Source organism: Staurois parvus, unplaced genomic scaffold (genome assembly GCF_062004578.1).
Source record: "Staurois parvus isolate SC_StPar_1 unplaced genomic scaffold, SC_StPar_1.0 ptg001686l, whole genome shotgun sequence".
Lineage (NCBI taxonomy): Eukaryota > Metazoa > Chordata > Amphibia > Anura > Ranidae > Staurois > Staurois parvus.
Window position 1 is genome coordinate 315737 of NW_028319482.1, and position 23017 is coordinate 338753.

The following is a 23017-nucleotide window of genomic DNA, read 5'->3' on the forward strand; positions in this document are numbered from 1 at the left end:
AATCCTTAGAAATGTTTGTTCTTCAATTTTGTTTAGCAGAGCAATACGTCAATTCTCTCTTTTCAAGTTTTGCCTTTTTCATACTTTGTACCATTGCACTGAATTTGAATTGAATAAAAACATCTGCATGGTTAGTTTTCTGAAATGAAAGTGGTGGGTAAATGTAATACAACTTCCTATCTTCCTCCAAGTTTGCTGATTTTTATATATCTATTTTTTATTTCCCAGTCTTTCCAAAAATGCTCCACATTTGCTACTTAATTTTAAAAGGTTAATTTACTATTTTTTCAATTTATACAGAGGTTGCTTTTTAAATAGCTAGTAAAGCATTGCATTTAAGATGTCTGTGGATCTCAAAACATGCACATTTATGCAATTCAACACATCTTTATAAATAGCTAGCTCTATGTCTAACTCATAAAAAGCTGTGCTTTTGTATTAGTGGAAAGTAACTGGATTCCTCAGTAACAGATGTTATGGGATGATGCAAGGATTATTTAACCAAGTAAACAAAACTTGTAATCAATCCTTTCCAAATATTCAAATTTTTCACTATTTAGGCAATCCCTTGCAAACTAAGTAATTATGATAAGGGAACTAAAATACTCATACCTCAATGTCAACTAATAGGACATGATAATGTACCCTATAAATCAGAATAGAACATGTGGTAAGTGAAGTATGTGCCGGTATATGTACCTTTTAGACATACCGTAAACCATGGTCCTCATAACAGACTTTCACCATCATTACAGTGATCCTAGTTCCATGTAATAATGTACAAATTTTGCTTTTTATATATCTTTATATATACACAGCTGGTCAAGTATTTTCATAGACGCAGGAAAATGAGTTACAAACTTTCGATGTTACCGCACAAGACCTTCCAAGAGCAGCAAACAGACACGTACAAAAACGCTAGAAAAGAAGGGTCTCCCCTGCACAAAGCATGCGCCTGCAGAGCCCACGTGGAGGAGGGTTCCCCACAGTGTCACCGGAGCTCCACAAGTCCTTTTACAGTCCTGAGGCTGTACTAATATCACAGATTCCATAACCTACCAAAAGTTCATCTCCTCTGCTGTTTGGAATCTGTGGAAAATAGGAAACCACAGAGCTGGAAACAGATCCAAAAGATGACAGGGACAAGGCATGTTGCCACTGTCCTCAATTGGGAACTCCACCGCCAACACCTGGGTTAGAGGTGGCATCAAGTGGGGTGTAAGACATGCAACAGCTTGAAGGCCCTCCACTGATCAAGAGTGGCACCATAGGGCAAGGGTCATGCAAAACAGACCAAATGCTTAAGACAGGTCAAACAGGCAATTAATTTGTTTTGAAAGAAAAGTGAGAAAGGTAATAAAATAAATCAGAGACACAAGATAGTGAACAGAATTAGGAAATTGAAGAAAAAAAAGTCACCCTAAAGAGAAAACAAAATGTTACTTTTAAATAAACATCCAAATCAAATTAATTTGAAAATAAAAGAAAATGATCAGTTGAGTTAATGCCCTCTGATTAGTCCATGATTTTTTTTGTAAGTATCATAATCAGAAAAGAAAGAGGGACAAAACCTAACAGCAGTTGAAAAAGTGGTAGTGTGACTTCAGGTCAGGGTTGGTCTTCTTCATCTTCGTCTAGAGATACCACCCCAGAGGACACCACATCTGAGCCCTTTCTTTGCAAAGTAAGCATGCCTGACCCTCGACTTATTGGAGGGAAGGAAATTAGCTCGTCCTCACTGGGGCTTAAGCAAGACTCAGAGAAGGACATGGAATATGAAGAGTCCTCACATTCCAGATCTTGAAGGCGATCATAGGGACCTAGGACTGACTGAGGCTTGATGAGCAAAGACTCTTCAAGCAGCTGTGTTGGAGACCCCAAGAGCAGCTGTTCTTCATCTAGGCTGCACAGACTGGAGCACAGGGTTTCAGGAGACAAGGTACGTGAGGAGTCACTGTCACAGCAGCATACACGGGATGACACCAGATCCTTCTGCACAGGACTTAGAAAATCTAGAGGAATAAAATATAGCCTTCAGTCACAATATAGAAAACATTAGAAATTATGAATGCATACTAGCGCTATACTCTCTTAGTAGATAAATAAAAACAAGTGTATGTACTTTAAAATCAGTGACATAACATACAATGGAACAGAAGGTTAAAGCGTTAGTTGGTATGTCTACATTGCCTTTTTTTTAACATTTTTGTTACCTCTGCTATCCCTGATTTAAGTATCTATAGTAGATGGATAAGACAAGCACAACCGGTCTTGCAACCTTCAGCTTAAAACATCAGAAATCAAAACATCAACCTACCTGGTGTAGCACTGTGTGACTTTTTTTTTTTTTTTTTTTAAATAACTGTAGCATTCATTAAAAAGATCCCAAGACTGTTGCTGCTTGTAATGGAGGGAAACTGGTTGGATATGACCTGCCCTTACCCATTGACAGGGCACATGATATATTGATGCAGTTTTCTCTGGTGGGACCCAACTCTAATGACACTGTTGCTAGGCAACACCTTTCCTAGAATGCCAGAACAAAGATAATTATAGACAGCGGTGAGCAAAATAACAAGGAGGCCAGAGAGGTTTCACCAGAGCCGGTACTGGTAGAGAAGACTGTGGCAGCACATCAGGAGTTCTACATATATGCTTATCAAGGATCTTTTTACGAGTGCAATAGATTTTCACTATTCTAGAAATCACACAGTGCTACACGAGGTAATGTACTTTGTCCTCTTCTTACATAACAGAAAAGACACCTGGCTGCTCTTGTATACAAGTCAGGCAATACATATCGCTACATGAACATGCAATAGTAATTACTTATAGGTCTGTTTATAAAGCAGTGAATTTTAAATGTCACCAAACATTAACTGCTTTATAACTATACCCCTTATGTACTAAAATTGTATGATAATGGCAAAGATAATCATCATGGATGCAGTTTTGAAACTTGACAGCTAGCCAATACACTGGGCTAAGTGCAATTTGTAATCACATCTACACCTTGTACAATACATGTACAGTATGTGGTCTTCTCCACCAAAAGATTTATTATTCAAATTTAGCTACTTGTGTCCATTACAAAAAAACTACAGTAAAGAGGTGATGACCTCTATTTCTTTGTTAGGCTTTGCAGCTTCCAGTGCTGCTTGTTCACCTCCAGCATTAAGTGCACAAGCGTCAAGCACCTGATGCACCTACATTGAGTCTCAGTCACCCAGCATAGCTCACATGCTCCAACCTGCTACAGAGGTGCAGTTTAAGTCACACAGGCTCATTCTCAAGTACTGCTAGAGACTTTTCTGAACTGAACACACTGGTGAATTAAATGCCTAGTCTCCATAGAACTTCCATTTCCTGTAGTGATGTAGGGGGTTGGCAGGGGGAACCACAAAAAATAGAGAGGGGCTGTGCCTCCAGCACTTTTGACAGTAGAGCAAAGACTGCCACCAGGTAAATAAATTACAGTTTTCTTTAACAGATTCACTTTTGTTTACTTTTTTCAAAGGGACAGGCTCACTAAAGGGGGAGCACAAACAACACTGACCTCCACTTAAGTTCTCCCATAAATGAGGGTGCTCCCTTATTACTGACCAGCAACAGTTAGGGGACACTTACTACCAAGAAGTACTTTGTCCTGACAACTTTACTCTGAAGTCTCTGCCATGCATTGCATAGCTCTGACCCCTGCACTCTGCTGTACTGTATACACTATGTTGTACACTACATATTTATGATCATTGCACTGTATGTTATGTTGAACATCACAAGGTCTTGATCAAATAGTTTGTCTTAACTGCTGCTAGTTTTAATAAGGTTCTTCTTTAAGGTAGGCTCAAAGTGTTGGCATCCTGTGTAAAGAAAAAATATGTAAAAAAAAAAAAGTTAAATTTTTTTAAAATGATGATTCTTGACTTGTGGTGTACTTGTCTGTGAGACCATCACTTGTGCTACAGTGCCCTTAATTACTGCATTACAAGGACTGTAGCATGTGTGTAGTGTAAACAAATAGGCATAGGTTCTGTTTACTCCATAGCAATGGTGCAGATCTGTGTAAATCACATGAATGGATGGACATAAAATGTGTTGTTGAAATGCATATATGTAATTATCAGTTTACATGGCATTCCATCATAAGTAATTTAAAATATATAGGTATCAGCTTGAAGCCAATAAGGCAGAAAATAATCTGAGCCACCCCCCCGAATGTCCAGATAATATCTAATGCTTTTTGCATTGTGATTTACTGCCAACCCAATGCTTTGAGGTGTAAAAAAAAAAAAAAAAAAAGAAGAAAAATTACTGTTGCTGACACATAAATAAATGATGTGGCCATCAGTATAATTCATATAACTAGGGCAAATCCACTAAAAGAAACTCAGCTGTAGATCACGTTTTGAAGAACATATCGTTTTGTACAGGGGAGACTCATATTATTCACTGTCACATGAGTGTGTTTGTGCTATTACCCACCTGCAGGTTGAGAATGGTCCATAGAGGGCTGCAGATCTTCATCATATGAATCATCTGTGGAATCTTCTCCATCAATTGATGACCAGGCACGGAGTTTAGCTTCTGCTATAGCAAACTGCTCAGCTACGCCTGGTAATGTACAAACAGTGGACAGAAAAGAGGAACAGAAACAGCAGCAAGCCAGCAGTAGTGCATGAAAAGCAAGAACCCAGAAAACAAAGACAGTGGCAGGGTGCACATGTATTGTATTTAGTGGGAAGCATGAAAAGACACCAAGACAAAAACACAATACAAAATAAGTGAAATAAAATACAAAATAAGTGGCATTCCATTATGAAAATAATTTTTTGGGGAAACACACACAAACACACACACAAAGATATGGTGGTTGCAGAGGATTGTAGGAAGAATAGCACATAAATGCCATAGATTTAAATCACAACAAAAAAAAAAAATCAGCAAAACATAAAAAGAGAAATTCATGGGAGGAAGAGGATGCTCCAATGAAAGGCACAGCAAGAACATTGCATTATTCGAGCATACAAGACAGGAAAAAAGGAAGAAAGAAAGAAAAAAAAAACAGGACATGAAAATAGAGCAGACAGGAGCAGCAGTGAGAGAAAAGTGAGTAAAAACGTCCATATTGATGCTTCTCCATCCATTAGTTTTGGTGTTTTCTCACCTGCAGCAAACCTGGCCTCCTGTTCTCCCTCACTTAAGTGTGAGTATGAATTGAAGTGAGTCTCCAGTGCAGCTGGTGAGTCACTGGGTTTGCTCCAGCCCTTCCACTCAATCAAATGAGCCACGCGTCCCTGAGCCATGGCTGTAGGCTTGGTCACATGATCCTTCACCACCTGGGAGATTCCTGTCACAAAGAAGAAGACGGGGACACAGGTGTGTATGTCTAATTATATGCTATGGTCTAATTGTGTTTGTGTACAACTGTTTACAACCATTTACCTGTGTGTTTTCAAGGCCAAGCAATTGTGTGCCCTTATCACTTGCAAGTCAAATTCAATAACAATTTCTAATGTACACTACTGTGCAAAAACATTAGGCAGGTGTGGAAAAAATGCTGTAAAGTAAGAACGCTTTCAAAAATTTAATTTTTTAATTTTGCATTTTGTAAATTTGATAAAAATATACAAAGTGAGTGAACAGAAGAAAAATCCTAAATCAAATCAGTATTTGGTGTGACTACCCTTTGGCAGTCATGGATTTTGTAGGATTATAGTCAGGTGTATGATTAAATAATTCTACCAAGCGGGTGCTAATGATCATCAATTTCATATGTAGAATAAAACAGTCATTAACTGAAACAGAAACAGCTGTGTAGGAGACTTAAAAAATGGGTGAGGAACAGACTATTCTGGCAAGACTGAGCACAGGAACGGGACACAAGGTAGTTATAGTGTATCAGCATGGTCTCTCCCAAGCACAGATTTCAAAGCACACTGGGGTTTCAAAATGTGCTGTTCAAGCTCTTTTGAAGAAGCAAAAATAAAATGGCAGCATTGAGGACCATAGATGCAGTGGTCAGCCAAGGAAATGTCATGCAGCAGATGAAGGACACATCATACTTTCTTTCCTTCAACATTGAAAAATGTCCAGCAGTACCATCAGCAAAGAACTGGCAGAAACCAGTGGGACCCAGATACACCCATCTACTGTCTGGAGAAGTCTGGCCAGAAGTGGTCTTCATGGAATGGAAAAATTGCAGCCAAAAAGCCATACCTCAGATGTGGAAACAAGGCTATGCAACTTAACTATACACAAAAACATAGGAACCGGGGTGCAGAAAATTGGCAGCAGGTGCTCTGGGCTGATGAGTCATAATTTTGAATACTAGGTGAACAAGCTGCCTCTTGCTACAGCCAAACGACTGGAGAGCAGTACAATAATGAGTGTCTGCAGGCAACAGTGAAGAATGGTGGAGGTTTCTTGCAAGTTTGGGGCAGCATTTCTGCAAATGGAGTTGGAGATTTGGTCAGGATCAATGGAGCCCTCAACACTAAGAAATTCAGACAGATACTTATCCATCATGCCATGGCATTAAGGAGGTGTGTGATTGGCCCCAAATGTATTCTGCAGCAGGACAACGACCCCAAACAAACAGCCAATATCATTAAAACAATCTTCAGCATAGAAAACATAGTCCTGGAAGTGATGGTTTGGCCCCCACAGAGCCCTGATTACATGAAGAGACAGAAGGATTTGAGGCATCCTACATCCATAGAAGATCTGTGGTTAGTTCTCCAAGATGTTTGAACCAACCTACTTGCCGAGCTCCTTTAAAAACTGTGTGCAAGTGTATCTAGAAGAACCGATGCTGATTTGAAGGCAAAAGGGTGGTCAAACCAAAAATATTGATTGATTTGGATTTCTCCTCTGTTTATTTTTATCAATTAATAAAAATAAATGAATGATTACCACTTCTATTTCTGAAAGCTTTCTTAGTTTACAGCATTTATTCACACCTGCCTAAAACTTTTGCACAGAGATAGATTAAATATGTTTTCATGCTAATCAGAAGTACACACTGCTTTGTTCTCCATGGTGCAACATTCAGATCTGCTTCCCTAAAATAACACTAAACACACATTTTTATAAAAATACATTTACAATCTCCCTTCTCTCTCTTTTCTCTGCTATTATCAGACTTTCTGTTCTAGGGTGGCTACATTCATTCTCTATGCTTCCTTTTGTAGTTGCAGTCATAGCCACCTTTTCCTGTTTGCACCCCCAGAATGGACCTCACATTACCAAAGCTGTGGTATGTTTGATATTTTAGAATGATTTATGTAAACAAATCAAGTTTAATGTCACTTTAAGCTCGCCATCAATGGTTTAAATATCGGATTAATCCTGGGTATGAACCAGGGATGGACTGACCATTTGAAAACTCAGGCACTGCCCGAGGGCCAGAGGTCAGTAGGGGGCCCCATGAGATGCCCCTGGTACCTTTTTCACAGGCTTTTTTGAGTTTGGGCAAGGGCACAGGGGCCCCATGATCCCCTATTGCCCGGGGGCTCCATGAGTTGTCAGTCCGCCCCTGATATGAACTTAAATTAAAGCCATGGGTGGCATTGCTGACACCACCCAGGTCAACAGAGTTCAATTGAGAAATCAAAATAACCAGGTGGAGCAAAGTTGGACAAACAGTGACTGCAGGCAAAGTCTGTTTCAGGTATTCTGATACCACCCCCAAGTGCTCAGGGTCAGAATACAATATCTAGCAGTGGGAGATTTGTCCATCTGCACTGTTTTAGCATGGATGAGAGAGTACTATGGGCATCTCTTGTTCAGTCCGCTGGGCTGAAGGAAAGAAATATTTCCATGTATGCATATTTAGTGTTTTTGTAGCTCGTTGTTTATTATGCTATTAACAGTTACAATCAGTCATAAAACTATGCTATCGTTAAGAGCATCCTTTTACTTTATTTAGCCTTCTTAACTGTTTGTATATGCTCCCAATAAGAGTACAAATTCAAGGGAATCTGACTGTTTCTCCTGGATAAGGGAAAGAGTTATGTTCAATGTGTATTAATAGCAACCCTTTACAGATCATCTTCTACCCATATAGCAAAGAATTAAAAGAAAATCAAATTCAATGCTATGGTTTACTGAACCTTGCACGATATGAGTGCTTTCTGTATCTGTTAGTGTGATACACAAAAGTGAATAAAATTGAAAGTAATACAATTTGTACATTTCATGAAGGAACATCCATTAAACTGACCACTCTCTACAGTTTACAAACACTAACAACCTTTGGAAGAGGTCCTAGATATGTGACATTTTTTCTTAAACTCACCATGTAGAGAGGAGCGAGCAAGGGCCGTAATTTCATGAATAGTGAGTGCACGTCGAGACTTGGGTAACATTTCACCAGTGTCTTCAACATGTAACTAATGTATAAGAAACAATACAGGTTAGACAGCAGAAATCACAAATACAATATAATATAATGCATGACAGAAGTGTGGTAGTAATCAATGTGATGTCTATGACACAAAATGGATGCAGGTAGCACAAAATAATAGGGATCTGGAGGATAAAACATTTAGGATTTTTTTCATGGTTACCAATCAAAACCTCTATTTTATCACGATATCCATTTAGTTTCATAGGACAATTTATATTACAATAATTATGAAACTGCACATTTTACTGATCTATATGACTTTACATAGATTAGAGATCAAGAAATCTAGGGTACCATGTCTTCTCAGCAATCTGGTTCCAAGGCTGTCATTCTTTCCTGCTTCAGTTAGGAATTGCACCAAAAAGAAGTGAAGTACCACATGGTTTGTCTCATCATATTTCTTTATTAGGGACCACAGAATGTAGAATAAGGCCTCCTTCACACGGCTAGGTAGGTGCGGCAATAAATTGGTGGATTCTTGCTACTGGAATGACTATATGTAATTTTGTGGTGCAACATACTGGCCTCAGACATGCTAACAACTGGTCTCCTCTGTTAATCTTTGAATATTTGTTATTGGAACATTTTAAAGCATGTCAGAATCATTCAAAAGTGAACCTAAATGACATAACAGAAAACTGCTTATGGAATGACATGATCATGTGATCAGAAGCAGCCAATCACCCCCATTTAAAACTAATGGCAGGCTGACAGCATCCACTACTGTTCGCATGCAGCCGCACACAGAGTGGCATGCTACAGATGGAGCAGTCAGCTGTTTTCAGGCTCAGACATTTGTCCCCAACTGCAACTATCCACACTGTGTGCTGCTACATTCCAGAACAAATTGATAAATGGTAATGGATATGGTTTGATTTTGTTTTACTATCAAAGGAAAACTGGCACAAACAGAAAAAAAAAACTCGAAACAATCTTTAATTTAGATATATTTCTTTCTATTACTTTGACCCACCACCAAACTCTTTGAGTGATTGTTAGAAACATGACATCAAAAAAATAAGACCAAGTGGTCCATTGAATCTTCCCTTTTTTAATTTATACAAGTTTTTGTACTTTTTTTATAAGCTTTTTTGTTTGTCCCAAGCATGTCTGAAGCCACTTACTGTTGATTGACTCACTAACCTCTGCTAGAAGTCTATTCCAAGTGTCATGGAAATTTTGTATTATTGGTCGAACTTTAAATGTGTCATATATTCGTGTTATTCATATGTCTCTCGTGTGGCTTAATTAAAGCTCTGAAGGCTGCAATTGGGCCATGCCATGTACAATGTATGTATTACAGTACTCAGCTTGGTAATGGATGAGATGGCAGATCTGCGCTTATAGACCGGCGTGTATACCACCACGGCATTCCATGCGAATGCTGCTGTCAGTAGACCGTGGGCCTGTATCCGCATATCAGCAGCATGGTACCACATGGGCTTCATAACGCAATGCGCAAGCGGTGTGAACTCCACGTGTAGGCTTATGCATATCTTACAACCCATTACTAATCTGAACTGTATCTCGGATGGATGTGTTTTAATAAAGATCGTATCGGGCCCATCCAGGTACAGACTGATATTTTTAGGGAGATGCTTGTGCAGAGAATTTTGCATACCAATAGAAGCTAGTAGGACAGGAAATATGACCTCAGATGGCTCATAGGGGGGAAGGGGAGGAAGTCTGCTGACCTCAGAAGACTCATGGGGGAGGACCAGTGATAGATAATAGCAAAGGCTATGCTCCAATTGGAATGTACATCCTCTGTATAGGCAACCCCCATTGCATTGTTCGGTGGGAGGGATTGACTTTATTCATGTGGGGGGCATGTGTGTATTTTTAATAAAACAGAGAGCTGAGCCTAAAGCCGGCCCTTATGCGGATTGCAACCAGCCTTAGAGTGTCGTGTGATCATTCTAGGGTAACGGAGCTCCAATCACCCACAAATTCAACAGAACCAAAGTATTTGGATGGGCAGGAATCGTGTAGTTTGGCTGCAGTCGTGGTAAGCGAGATTCGCACAGCTTTATGGGGGATTTCTGCGCATCCAACTGCGAGTACTCACGGTAAGGAGAAATTCGTTAAAGCGAATTTCCAAGACAGTTTGGCGAGCCTGGTGGATACTAACGCGTATTCTTGCGTAGCTAACCTAGAACGAGGGGGGAATGGCCATCATGAACTAGCAAAAAGTATGCCGGCACATTTCAGGTCTCTCTGCCATTAAGAGGATCGCTTTTTGCGTGTTCGTGTGGCTGATTTCGCTCTCTGTTAGCTAACAAGAAATACCGCTTAACAAGGACCTCATTTTTTGTCCTAAACTCTTGATTTGTGGGTGAAAAGACGAGGGTTTGTCTCTGCTGAGAGCAGCAGGGGGGTGGGTTTGGTTGGCTGGATTTGGTCAAGTTTAAAAATCTTCCAACCAAAAATTAAACGGGTATATGTTTTAGTGGGTAAAAGTTGTTGCATAGTGTTAGGTAAGTATTTGTGGGCTGTAGGTACTGTGGTGATTGCTCTACCCCCCTCCACGTGAGGTAATTATTACAGTGCTGAAAGGCTTAGGTTAATTGTTAACTGTTGTAAGATCTGTGTGTATGTAGTCTGTACAATGTTTTGTGGTACTACTGCTCCCAGCAAGCATGCAGCAGGGGGTCCTTTCTGTTACATGTGCATGTTAGTGTGATATGTTGGTGTTTTATGTCCGTTCTGTGATTGTGCCCAAATTGTGTTGTATGTGTACTTCATATTGTTGTGTAATTGTCCAGTGTATGTTCTGTCTAAAAGTCTGTTTTATGTAAGAGGCAATTTTGAGGCTAGAGTCTGCCGTGTGTTTCCCTGTGGGGGGTCATTCTAGTATTACCATGTGCTTCCCTGTGGGGGGTCATTTTCTTGACTAAACCACATGGACTCCTTTTGTTTGGTGGCCATTTTGTTGGCTACCAAATGTGCAGTAATCTCTATGCAATGTGCATGAAGTTTCCTATATGCATTTGACCCATATTGTGTTTTTAATCCAAATTTTTTACAGTTTCATTTGTTTGCTTTTAGCTTTAAATTTGCGTATTGCCAGCCAATTTAAAGTGTATTAAGCGAGTTTTCCCTTCACGTGTTCCACATTTAATGAGCGCGGTGTAGTCTGGGTTTTTGCACATAGATTTCTTGTATAGTGATTATGTTTTTCTTGTGTTTTTCCTGTTAAAAGTAGTTCCTTATTGTAAAGCGGGTTTGTTTTAAGCTGCTGTGTCGCGTGTTTCACGTCCAGCAGACTTTTTGTGTAAACGGTTCTAGGTGGTTGCAGTAAAGATTGCGTGTATAACGTGGATCGTTTAGCGGTGCTGATAGGAGTGATTTTTGCGTCAGCAACAAGGTTACTTTTGGCGCAGTTTTTCGGTTTACCTCTGTGTAATTGTTTTACTGTGAAACGTCCCGTGTTTTTCATAAGGATCCACTTTGTCCTTTTTAACAGTTTTTCAGGTTGAAAAAGGGTTTTTCTGTGTGTATTAGGAAAGTTTTTTTCTTTACACAAATTTCCTAAAGGTCAGTTAGCAGGTTTCTGCCCAACCAGTGACCCCTAAGTAACATCCAAGAACCCCTCTTTTTGTTTTGACTTGTGTTAGCTACTGTGTGCAGGGAGAGAAAAGCCACTTTCATCATTGTGCGGTGTGGCCTGCCAAACACAGTGGGTGATGAGAACCACATAAATTACGCTGTGCGAGTGGGCGGTCCAGGGAAGTCCTGGTCACCACAAACACTTCGGGTGGTCAGGATCACACAAATTGCGCTGTGGGAGTGGGAGGTGTGCTCTCAGTCTGACCGCCACTTGATGCGCTTCGGGTGATCGATAAGTATCACATAAATTACGCTGTGCTGGGAAAGTGGTGGAATCAGGCCTCTCGGTAGGATCCCACCGAGTGCTCCAGGGGGTAAACAGGTACCCGGACGCGGGATATATACCAGTGACTAGTCACGATGGGCAGTAGTCAGTCCATGAAGAGAGAGGGGGAAGCAGCCCTCTTCAGGGTAAGGACAGCTGCACAACTGATGAAGGTGAGTTTGGGGGGGAAGTCTACAGAACCCCTCAAAAGGTGGAATAAATGGTCGAAGGGTACCAGATGGGAAATTCCCCGGGAAGGTACATTTGACGCATGGAGGTGGGAAAAATTCATCTCTGAATTTGAACCACGGATGCAGGCGTCAGAACTAGAGATCGCACAGCTATGGCTTCACAGGTCAATCCGATTAGGGAAGCAGGGCATACATAAACTGGTGTCTGTCCGGAAGAACCAGGTGATGTATACCTGGCCTCCAGAGGGAATAAAACAGGAGGATCCAGTGTCAGAGGTGGAGGAAGCTCTTTCAGGGCTGACTCTACTAAGGCAGGCAGGATCAGGGTCTACTGGGGTCCCCCAACAACCAACAGTGGCTGAGATAAGTATAACTGCACCTGTCTCTTCTGTTAGTGACGTCACTCTTGACATACCTTCTGTGTCTTCTGTCTCTATGCCTCAGCCTCTGCCTCTATCTCTCCCTTCTCCCTGCTTCACCCCAGCTCCTTCTGTTTCCAACTATGAAGCCTACTCAACAACCGATTTGCAGACTATCTGTGAATCAAGGGGAATAGACACCCGGTTAAAAAACAGGGCGGATTGCATCAAAGCGCTACGAACCACTGATCAGACCCCTGCCCCCCAGCTATACCCTGATCTGAGGGACCTCAAACCTGAAGGTGCAGTAAGCGAGGTGGTTAATCTAAGCCCACCGATGATGCTGGGTCAGCCCTTGCACTCTTCCCGGACCGAGGCCTATCCAGTCAGGGTGCAGCAATTTGAAGGTCCTCCCAATGCACAGGGGGAACGGACTTTAGGGGAACGGGTAGTTTGGCATGTCCCCTTCACCCCGGCAGAGATCCGCACTATTCTGGCTGAGCTCCCGGACTATCGAGTCAATCCGAGAGGATTTGCTTGAATGTTTGGACAAAACCAGTTTAGCTATGGTATGAGCGGGTCAGATTGTGCACAGATCCTGCGGGCTAAGGTGGGCATGGAAGTGGCCAGTACAGTGATTGCAGGGTGCTCTATAACCACGCATGAGGAGATGACTTCAGGGGGCAAAGAGTTCTGTACACAGCTAAAGGCAAAGCTTCCAGAAATGTATGGTGCTACCTCTACTACGGACATGATGAAGCTCACCCAGGGTCCTAATGAGGAAAGCGCCTGCTTCTGGCGCCGTCTCAAGCAGACGGCACTGGATGCAGATCTGGAAGTTGGACCTGATGCTCCAACTGAAGGGGTAAAGGTGACCGCGACGCACATTCTGTTGCGGGCCAAATTTTTGGAAGGCATCAATATTAAAATTCGGGAAAGGCTGGTTCTGGCCCGACCCGAATATAATGAGATGTCTATCCCTGCTATCCTTTCCACTCTTGCGGCAATAGAGAGGGAAATGGATAGAAGAAAACAAGACAAGGCCAAAGTTCTTATGTCCCAGACCCCACACGAAAAACCAAGGGATCTGGGTCACAGGAAGAATAGGCCCCCACCCAGGTGCTTCCAGTGCCACCAAACGGGGCACATGAGGAGGAGCTGTCCCCAATTACCTAAAGGTCGGTGGCAGTTCATTCCTGATGAGTCCTCCGCCCCTATGACCACCATGGTAAGTAACTCCTATGAATTCTCATAGGAAGTTGACAAATCGGTGTCGGCCCAGATCCATCTTTTTCTAGAGGAATTAAAATATCCCCTCCCTTGCCTCACTGACACCGGTGCAGCAAGAACGGTCCTGCGAAAACAGGACATCCAAGGCAAGGTACCCCTCTCAGGGGAAAGCCCTCCTAACCCTCACTAACCTCACTATCAAACGATGCACTATTCTTAACCCAGCTTCTCTTCTTCCTGTGTTGGAAGATGAGAAGGGGGGGAGGACAGCAATGACAGTGCTGAATTTTGCAACACGACTAACAATACTAACACCTCTTCTGCTAACATGTCTTCTTTGTCCACTACTAATCTCTCTTCCAAAGGACACGACTGCATCTCTTTGGTGGAACTGGAGTCAGCGGCGACACACCCCATATCACCCCGAGAGTAGCGGTAAGGTTGAACGTCTTCCGATACCCAAAAACCTTGGCCTGAGTGTCTCCCCATTGCCCCCTATTCCATCCGGAATGCCCCTCGGCAACCACATGGGCTGTCACCCTACGAGGTGTTGTTTGGGGGACCTCCCAAAACAGGGTTGTACTTTCCTCAACAGTTGTCGTCTTTGCATTCACAGCTTACAGGTTATGTGCAATCTCTGCAACGGGAGCTGCAGAAGATACACCATCGGGTTCGCGAATCGCTCCCCGATCCAAATACAATAACAGGTGTTCTTTCTATTGAGCCAGGTGATTGGGTCGTCCTAAAGAAACATCAAAGAACCGGACTCGAGCCACGGTTCACCGGACCATACCAAGTCCAGCTGACGACACCTACCTCACTCAAGCTCGAGGGACGAGACAACTGGGTGCACGCAAGCCACTGCAAGAAGCTTCTCAGCTACACCAGAGAATGAGGGGTGTCATTTTCCTTTTTCTTTTTGTTTGTATGTCTTACATGTGTGTGAACGGAGGAAAAGATGGCAGATACCCCAACCTTTTATTTAAAATGCACCTACGTTTAGCCAGAACCGCCAACAAAACCAACTGTTGGGTATGCTCTAAGCCCCCACCCAGTCATCACATGTCCGCAATGGCCGCTGTTCATGCCCTATATGACATCCGCGTCGGCATGAAAAAGCAAGGGACCCCTGGTCAGCCCCCACGTAGACATTTATCTGTAGAACTTAATGACACATTTTTAGCAGGTAACATCAGTTTCAGCACCAATATTAGCTCTAGCTCCTGTAGGGCCCTCACCAGTCCATTATGGGTAACTGGGCAGCTAGGCAGCCCTCAGGTGTGCTTTAACATCAGCTTTGGCACAGGTAACAAGTTTGTTGGGATTACCACCTGCGAGGGAGGTATAACTGTCAATCTGACTAACCAGACTTCCCTTCTGAGTAACCACACTGACCGACCAGACCACGTGTGTTGGAAGGACGGATGTGATGTGCAGACTGAGGGAGCAATCCCCCAGTCTGTGCAACTGTTGCTCAGTACCAGAGGCCGAACGAGGAACTCCTCCTGTTCTGCTCTGACAGGTCCATACTATTTTCTGTGTGGTTCGGCAGCCTATAGAACATTCCCCCAGAACGCGAAAGGTTCGTGTGCCCTCATAAAGCTAGTCCCCGCATCCTATGTAGTGATGGACCATGAAGAGTTGATGGTCCACAAGAAGGTAAGGATGGCAGGGAGAGTTCGCAGGGAACTGTTCTCTGAGGGCGACCAGGCATGGGCTTGGTTCCCCTCATGGACAGGATGGGGAATAGAACTTATGAAGCGCCTGAACAATTTTTCTGTCATCGTGGATAGTATGTTTAACGAGACCGTAGAGGCTGTCAGAGAAATTGCCCAAGAACAACGGCAGATGGGAATTTTAGTGCTTCAGGAGAAGATGGCCCTTGATTATCTTTTAGCCGCCAAAGGGGGGTTCTGTGAGTTCATCGGAGAGGATTGTTGTACTTGGATAGAAAACACCGATGACAAGGTCCAGGCCCATATGGACAAAGTTAGTGAACTACAGGGAAAAGCTAGAGCTATAGCTAGTGAGGGTTGGAATCCGTTCAAGGGTTTGGGAGGATTGGGAGATTTCCTGTTCTCCATCGGATCTTGGTTGAAGGAAGTAGGAGTGTATATCCTGATGCTTCTCTTTTTCATCTGCCTTTTATATGCCGCGGTGAGATGTTCCTGTTGCCTCATCGACCGTGTAAGCCAAGCTCGGGCAGACGACCACATCTCCATGCCCGCTCCGGGGATCCCACTCCAACCACTGATCGGGGGAAGACCTCACCAACCAACCACCTTCTCTACAGATTACGTCCTGGCTTCCCTCTAATTTATCTCTCTGAAGACCACATTCTCCAAGACCTTCAAGCAAGCTTCAAGCCTCATCATTGTTTGTGTCTGCGATTTGGAAAACTGTCTGGGTCGAGACCAGCCTTGTGTGGCCCCGTCTGCAGGGGCAATTTGAGAATCTATTGCTGGATCTCCCCAGACCACCGTGGGATCACAAGCTTTATTCATACCACAAGTCTGTTTGTGGTTTTTGCAAGAGCCTTCCTGTAGTGAAGGTTCCAACGCTCTTGAGGATCATCGCTTCAATCAAGCCTGTTTGCGTCGAGTCTTGTTGTTTCAGGTACCCCGTGGAGCTTTATTCTCAGGGACAACTACAGGAACTCTTTGAAGTTTGAGACTACACCCATCAAGCTGAAGAAGATCAAGAAGGGACACGAGGAGAATATGATAAAACAGGAGGGAATGTCATGGAAATTTTGTATTATTGGTCGAACTTTAAATGTGTCATACATTCGTGTTATTCATATGTCTCTCGTGTGGCTTAATTAAAGCTCTGAAGGCTGCAATTGGGCCATGCCATGTACAATGTATGTATTACAGTACTCAGCTTGGTAATGGATGAGATGGCAGATCTGCGCTTATAGACCGGCGTGTATACCACCACGGCATTCCATGCGAATGCTGCTGTCAGTAGACCGTGGGCCTGTATCCGCATATCAGCAGCATGGTACCACATGGGCTTCATAACGCAATGCGCAAGCGGTGTGAACTCCACGTGTAGGCTTATGCATATCTTACAACCCATTACTAATCTGAACTGTATCTCGGATGGATGTGTTTTAATAAAGATCGTATCGGGCCCATCCAGGTACAGACTGATATTTTTAGGGAGATGCTTGTGCAGAGAATTTTGCATACCAATAGAAGCTAGTAGGACAGGAAATATGACCTCAGATGGCTCATAGGGGGGAAGGGGAGGAAGTCTGCTGACCTCAGAAGACTCATGGGGGAGGACCAGTGATAGATAATAGCAAAGGCTATGCTCCAATTGGAATGTACATCCTCTGTATAGGCAACCCCCATTGCATTGTTCGGTGGGAGGGATTGACTTTATTCATGTGGGGGGCATGTGTGTATTTTTAATAAAACAGAGAGCTGAGCCTAAAGCCGGCCCTTATGCGGATTGCAACCAGCCTTAGAGTGTCGTGTGATCATTCTAGGGTAACGGAGCTCCAATCACCCACAAATTCAACAGAACCAAAGTATTTGGATGGGCAGGAATCGTGTAGTTTGGCTGCAGTCGTGGTAAGCGAGATTCGCACAGCTTTATGGGGGATTTCTGCGCATCCAACTGCGAGTACTCACGGTAAGGAGAAATTCGTTAAAGCGAATTTCCAAGACACAAGCATCAACTACCCAACTCAACTAGTACTTTCTAAGATTAGATTGAACTTTCCTCCAGTTAGTTTGAGGCCATGTCCCCGTGATCTTGGTTTCATAATCAAAATTCTGCCCTCCTGAACCTAATTCACCCCCTTGATGTATTTAAAGGTCTGTGCCGATTCACATATGTATATGTGGATTGGATGCAATTTGAACCATGTATAATCCACATGACATGTCAAATACCATTGCGTCCTATGGTGCCTGTTCACATATGTCTGCTGCACTGGCAGTGCTAATTGAAAAAGAGTCCTTTCCGATTTATGAGCAGTGTGGTCCGATTCAGGTATGGATGACCAGCTAATGACTTCTATGGGAGTAGTTTTATAAACCGAACATGTCATTATTATTATTATTATAATACAGTATTTATATAGCGCCAACAGTTCGCTCAGTGCTGTTTCATCAGCTGTGAACAGGATAAAATCCTGACCTGATCTAAACCTGTCCAGAAAATGATGTAAACCTGACTTGAACCGCAGAACAACTACGGTGTCACTTAACTGTGAAACCTGAGCGATGCACACCGTGTGAATCAGCACTCAATCATGTATCCCCTTTCCATTCTTTTCTCTAGACTGTACATATATTCTGAAGTCACTCTTGATATCTTTTATTCCTAAGGCCTTTCACCATTCTGTTATTCATCTCTGAACTCATCCTATCTAAATCAATATCTTTTTTGTAGGGGAGGTCTCCAGAACTGGACACAGTATTATAAGTGAGGTGTAACGAAAAATCTATCTTGCTTTTGACCCCCTCTAGTGATGCATCCTGAAATTCTATTCGTTTTTCCTACTCATTGCGGATTTTGCAATCATCTGGGATAAGTACCCCCAAATCTTTTTCCTCTTTAGAGCTGGCAAACACTGTACCCCCAATGTTGTATTCTGTCAAAGGGTTTCTTTTTCTCTATGTGCATTTTTTATATGCAAGAAACACTGAACGGTAGTTTCCACTGTTTTGATAAATCTTCCAGCAATGCCAAGTCATGTTTCAAGTAAAACAGAGACACCACCAGGGATATCAACCCTATTGCACACTTTTGTGTTTGATAAGGTATGTCTTTTTGCTAAGGTATGTCGTTCTGCTAATGACCCTTTAATCTATATGTAATTATATAACTAAATAGAAAAGGACCTAGTACAGAGCCTTTTGGTACACCACTAGTGACTAGTCTCTGTTACCATTGAACTCCATTTACAACCACACTCTGCTATCTACCCTTTAGCCAACTGCATGTCCACTGAAACATCCAAGGTTAGGGACGGATGGCCACCAGAGATGATCCTCCACGGGTAGTGGTGATTGGAACAATCATGGCCACAAAATGTTGATCCTGTAGTCATACCAGTCATGGACACAAGATAGAAAGGTATTTTTCATTGCAATAATGTCTAATTTCACTGTGCTGCAGAATATTGGACACTTCTGAAACAATTGACTGGCCTACTAGGTAACCATTTGTGTTCCCAGTCAGAGATATGACTGATAAAGCCATTACTGCGAATACATTCAGATTCAGAAAAATCCAAAGGGAATTTATTAACACCAGGCTTGAATTATTGTCTAAAAAGGTGTCAAAAATCTACTACTATGTTAAACACCTAACAAAAATGAATGTACTGCTACAAAAATGGAGGCCCTACCACCTATTAATTTTACTGAATAACCTAAATCAAAAAGTTTCAAACTGTTGCAAAGTGTAAAAATACATTAAATATCAAACTTTGTATAATAAGTAATAATACCTCAAAGAAATCTGTAATCAAGATACACACACTGAAAAACTGGATGGAAGAATAGTCTTGCAGGATGGCATTTACATGGACAGAAGGAATCAGTGGTATGTAGGAATTATCATTCCATGTAGTATGGCACACTGAAATGGTCAGATGGCTGCAGTGAGAGCCAGGAATTATTACACATGACTAAACAATGAAACGGTCAGTATCATGCAGAATGGAAGACTGGAATGGTCAACAAGAAACAGTACAAGCCATGAATCATCCTGCTGAACAACACAAAAGAACACTTAAATAATGACTGCACACGATTTACTGTTAAACAATCAGAATAGTTATGAGCGAGCAGATGCAGAAAAGTAAATGGTCTTGCTGTACTTATTTATGTAAAACACAGTTATGATGCCACCTAACATTTCAATTTCACTCTAGAAGATAAGGGATGAACTGTGGAATTGGAGTTACCCCACTATGACCATGTTCAGCATACCATGTTATGTGGGCAGGAAGTAGACGTGACAGAGGAATAAATGTACATCGTTATGTGTAACAAAAGAACATCTCTTGACTGCACTGCATAAAATACCCCTTAAACCACATCTGAAAACTGTAGGATGACCCTTAGTTGTCTGTTCTAATGGGACCTCAGACTACATCATAGAAAGTAACTGCTAGATACAAGAGCTAGTTATTATATAACCCCTTGCAGAATTCAATTATAACATAAAACATTAAACATCACTATAGTTAAACATACTGTTACTGAACTGTCCTTCTAAATGTAATCTAATCCAACTCTATTTAAAATGTAGAGTTGATAACCTACTTGTAGGTGTCATCAAGTCACACTGGCCTTAGGTATGAAAGCCATGCTAAAAAGGTAAAAATTTCCTTATGCGCAGAGTAACTAGTCAAAATCAGGGATTTATTTTCCAACCTGGATACTAAATATGACAGTTGCAAGCTAACCTATGGGCAATGGGCAGTGCATGTAACGTAGCACACTTTTCACTAGGTACAAGCTAGAGGGGCCATTAAAAATATAACATTCTGAAAACGCTGAGGTTAAAACCTCTACTTTGGCCAAAGCTTGATTTTTCAGTTTGGATAGAGTAGGAAGGGGATAGAAAGCCCAGCAGGATTTTTTGTGGCCTGTGTCTCCACTGGTAGAAAAGCTCTCCAATAGTGACACAGATTACACTTTTCCCATTTTACTAAAAAAAAAAAAAAAAAAAAAAAAAAAAAAAAAAAAAAAGTGTTACAGGACAAGAAAAAAGGTGAAATCTTCCCAGTCATGAACAGCTATTAGAACTTGATAGTAATATGTGCTCTATCTAAAAAAAGAAAAGAAATGTTTTGGCTGACATTTTGAAGAAACATAATGATAATATTCAGTAATGCTTTTGTTATTTTGCATCTCTTTTATTTTTACACACAGTCACAGGGGTTTGAACAACCTGCTAGTACTGCACACAACTGTCTTACTTATTCAGCTTTAAGGCAGCAACAGTGATTGAGACAAAACAAATGCCACCAAGGGTGCTTGAGTGATTGCAACAAGAATTCTTTTTAATTTCAAATAGAAGTTTTAAAGGCTTAATTCACCTTTTCAGAAAAAAGCCTGTGCAGTCAAGGGGCCACAGTAGATATAAAAAAAAAAACAAACAAAAACACACAATGTGTAACTTTGTAAATTGTTGATTATTTTTATTATCATACTTGTAGGCTACCTGGGCGCACTGGAAGCCTAGCCAAAACACTCCGAGTTAGCAATTCCTATGTTTTGCCTTATTGCTAAGGCATTACAGGAGTGAACACCAATGTATGTCATGTCCTAGCAATAAGACAAAATTTGGGGACTGCTAAACTAAGTTTTTTGCCAGTCTTCCAGGGAGGCCCAAATGGCCTATAAAGCATGACAATGCAATTAAAGACCAAAGCTGCTCAGATTTTTTATATTTACTAGGGCCCCTTCATTGCACAGGCTAAGTTCTGAAAAAGTTGAGCCTTTAAATCATCTGTTTAAATTAACAAAAAATGGAGCTGCAACCACTCAAGTACCTCCTTAAAAAAGAAAAAAGAGAAGAAAGTATATTTAAAAAAAAAAAAAAAAAAAAAAATGTACAGTAAGTCCCTGACTTACGAACATTTGAATTGCAAACTTTCACAGATACGAACGGGCCTTGCATTATGAACATACGTAGATGTGAACAAATCTCGGAAGTAGCTCACGTGTCTGCCGGACATTGTCACAGTTGTGCTTACTGTACAGTAAACACAGTGTGCTTACTGTACAGTGTGAGTGTACTGTACAGAGCCCAGGATGTCTGGAAGCAAGAGGAAAAGCAGTGGTGATGTGGACGGGACTGCTAGGAAGCGCAAAGCAATAACCATGGAGACAAAAGTGAAAATAATTGAGAAACTGGACCAAGGCGAAAAGATGGTAGACATCGCTCATTCTTACAACATGAATCATTCAACCATTTGCACAATTCTAAAGAACAAGATCATGGAACATGTGAAGACTGCTGTGCCTATGAAGCCAACAATAATATCCAAAAAGCATGGTAAAGTGATAGATGGAGAGACTTCTCAGTGTGTGGATGCAGGAACAGCATCAGCGTCAAGTCCAACTCAGCTTAATGTTCATTCAGGAAAAAGCTAAAAGCCTGTTTGAAGACTTGAAGAAAAAACAGGGTGAACAATGTGCATCTTTTACTGTTAGCCATGGATGGTTTAACAGATTCAAGGCTAGAGCCAACCTTCACAGCGCAAAAGTAAGTGGTGAGGCTGCGAGTGCAGATTCCATAGCTACCAAAGAATTTCCAGCAACACTTAGAGAAATTATTGATGAAGGTGCTTATTTACCCCAACAGGTTTTTAACGTTAATTGGACAGGACTGTACTGGAAGAGGATGCCAGAACGAAGTTACATCAGTAAAGAGGAAAAGGTGATGCCAGGCTTCAAAGCAGCAAAGGACAGACTTACTCTGTTTGGTGGCAATGCTTCCAATGATATGAAACTAAAGCGTCTCTAAGTTCACCATTCAGATAACCCAAGAGCCCTCAAAACATAGCCAAGGGATCTCTACCTGTTGTGTGGAAGAGCAATTCCAAAGCCTGGGTTACACAGGCCATTTTCCAGGACTGGTTTTTGCACAGAGATAGAGATATATTGTTTGGAGAAAGATATCCCATTCAACATTCTTTTGCTGCTTGACAATGCACCAGGTCACCCACAATTCATGGATGACTTTCATCCCAACTAGAGATGAGCGAATTATTCAAAAATTCGGTTCGGCTGATTCGCCGAATTCGCCGATTAAATTCGCTTCGTGCCGAATATATTCGCTGCGAATTTAACTTATAAAAAGGGTGTTTCTAGGCTTCAGAGAGCCTTTATATTAGTGCAGAACACTGTACCTTTAATTTAAATGCCCTTGGAGTCTGCTGGGGAAGAGAAATAATACTGTCAGTCAGTATGACATGCAG

General features: G+C 41.8%; 1 protein-coding gene across 6 annotated transcripts in view; it reads right to left on the bottom strand.

The window, feature by feature from the left end:
• Nucleotides 1–785: 785 nt before the first annotated feature.
• The window catches only part of FAM131A (family with sequence similarity 131 member A), a 144386-nt gene continuing 122154 nt past the window's right edge, over nucleotides 786–23017 (bottom strand). For all 6 annotated transcript variants that reach the window (XM_089663429.1, XM_089663430.1, XM_089663432.1 and 3 more), the window contains 4 exons: nucleotides 8297–8390; nucleotides 5165–5347; nucleotides 4483–4611; nucleotides 786–2012 (listed from right to left, as the gene is read on the bottom strand). In XM_089663429.1, the coding sequence (XP_089519555.1) occupies nucleotides 1609–2012; nucleotides 4483–4611; nucleotides 5165–5347; nucleotides 8297–8390 (810 nt within the window). In that variant the 3' untranslated portion in view covers nucleotides 786–1608. The remainder of the gene's footprint in view (nucleotides 2013–4482; nucleotides 4612–5164; nucleotides 5348–8296; nucleotides 8391–23017) is intronic.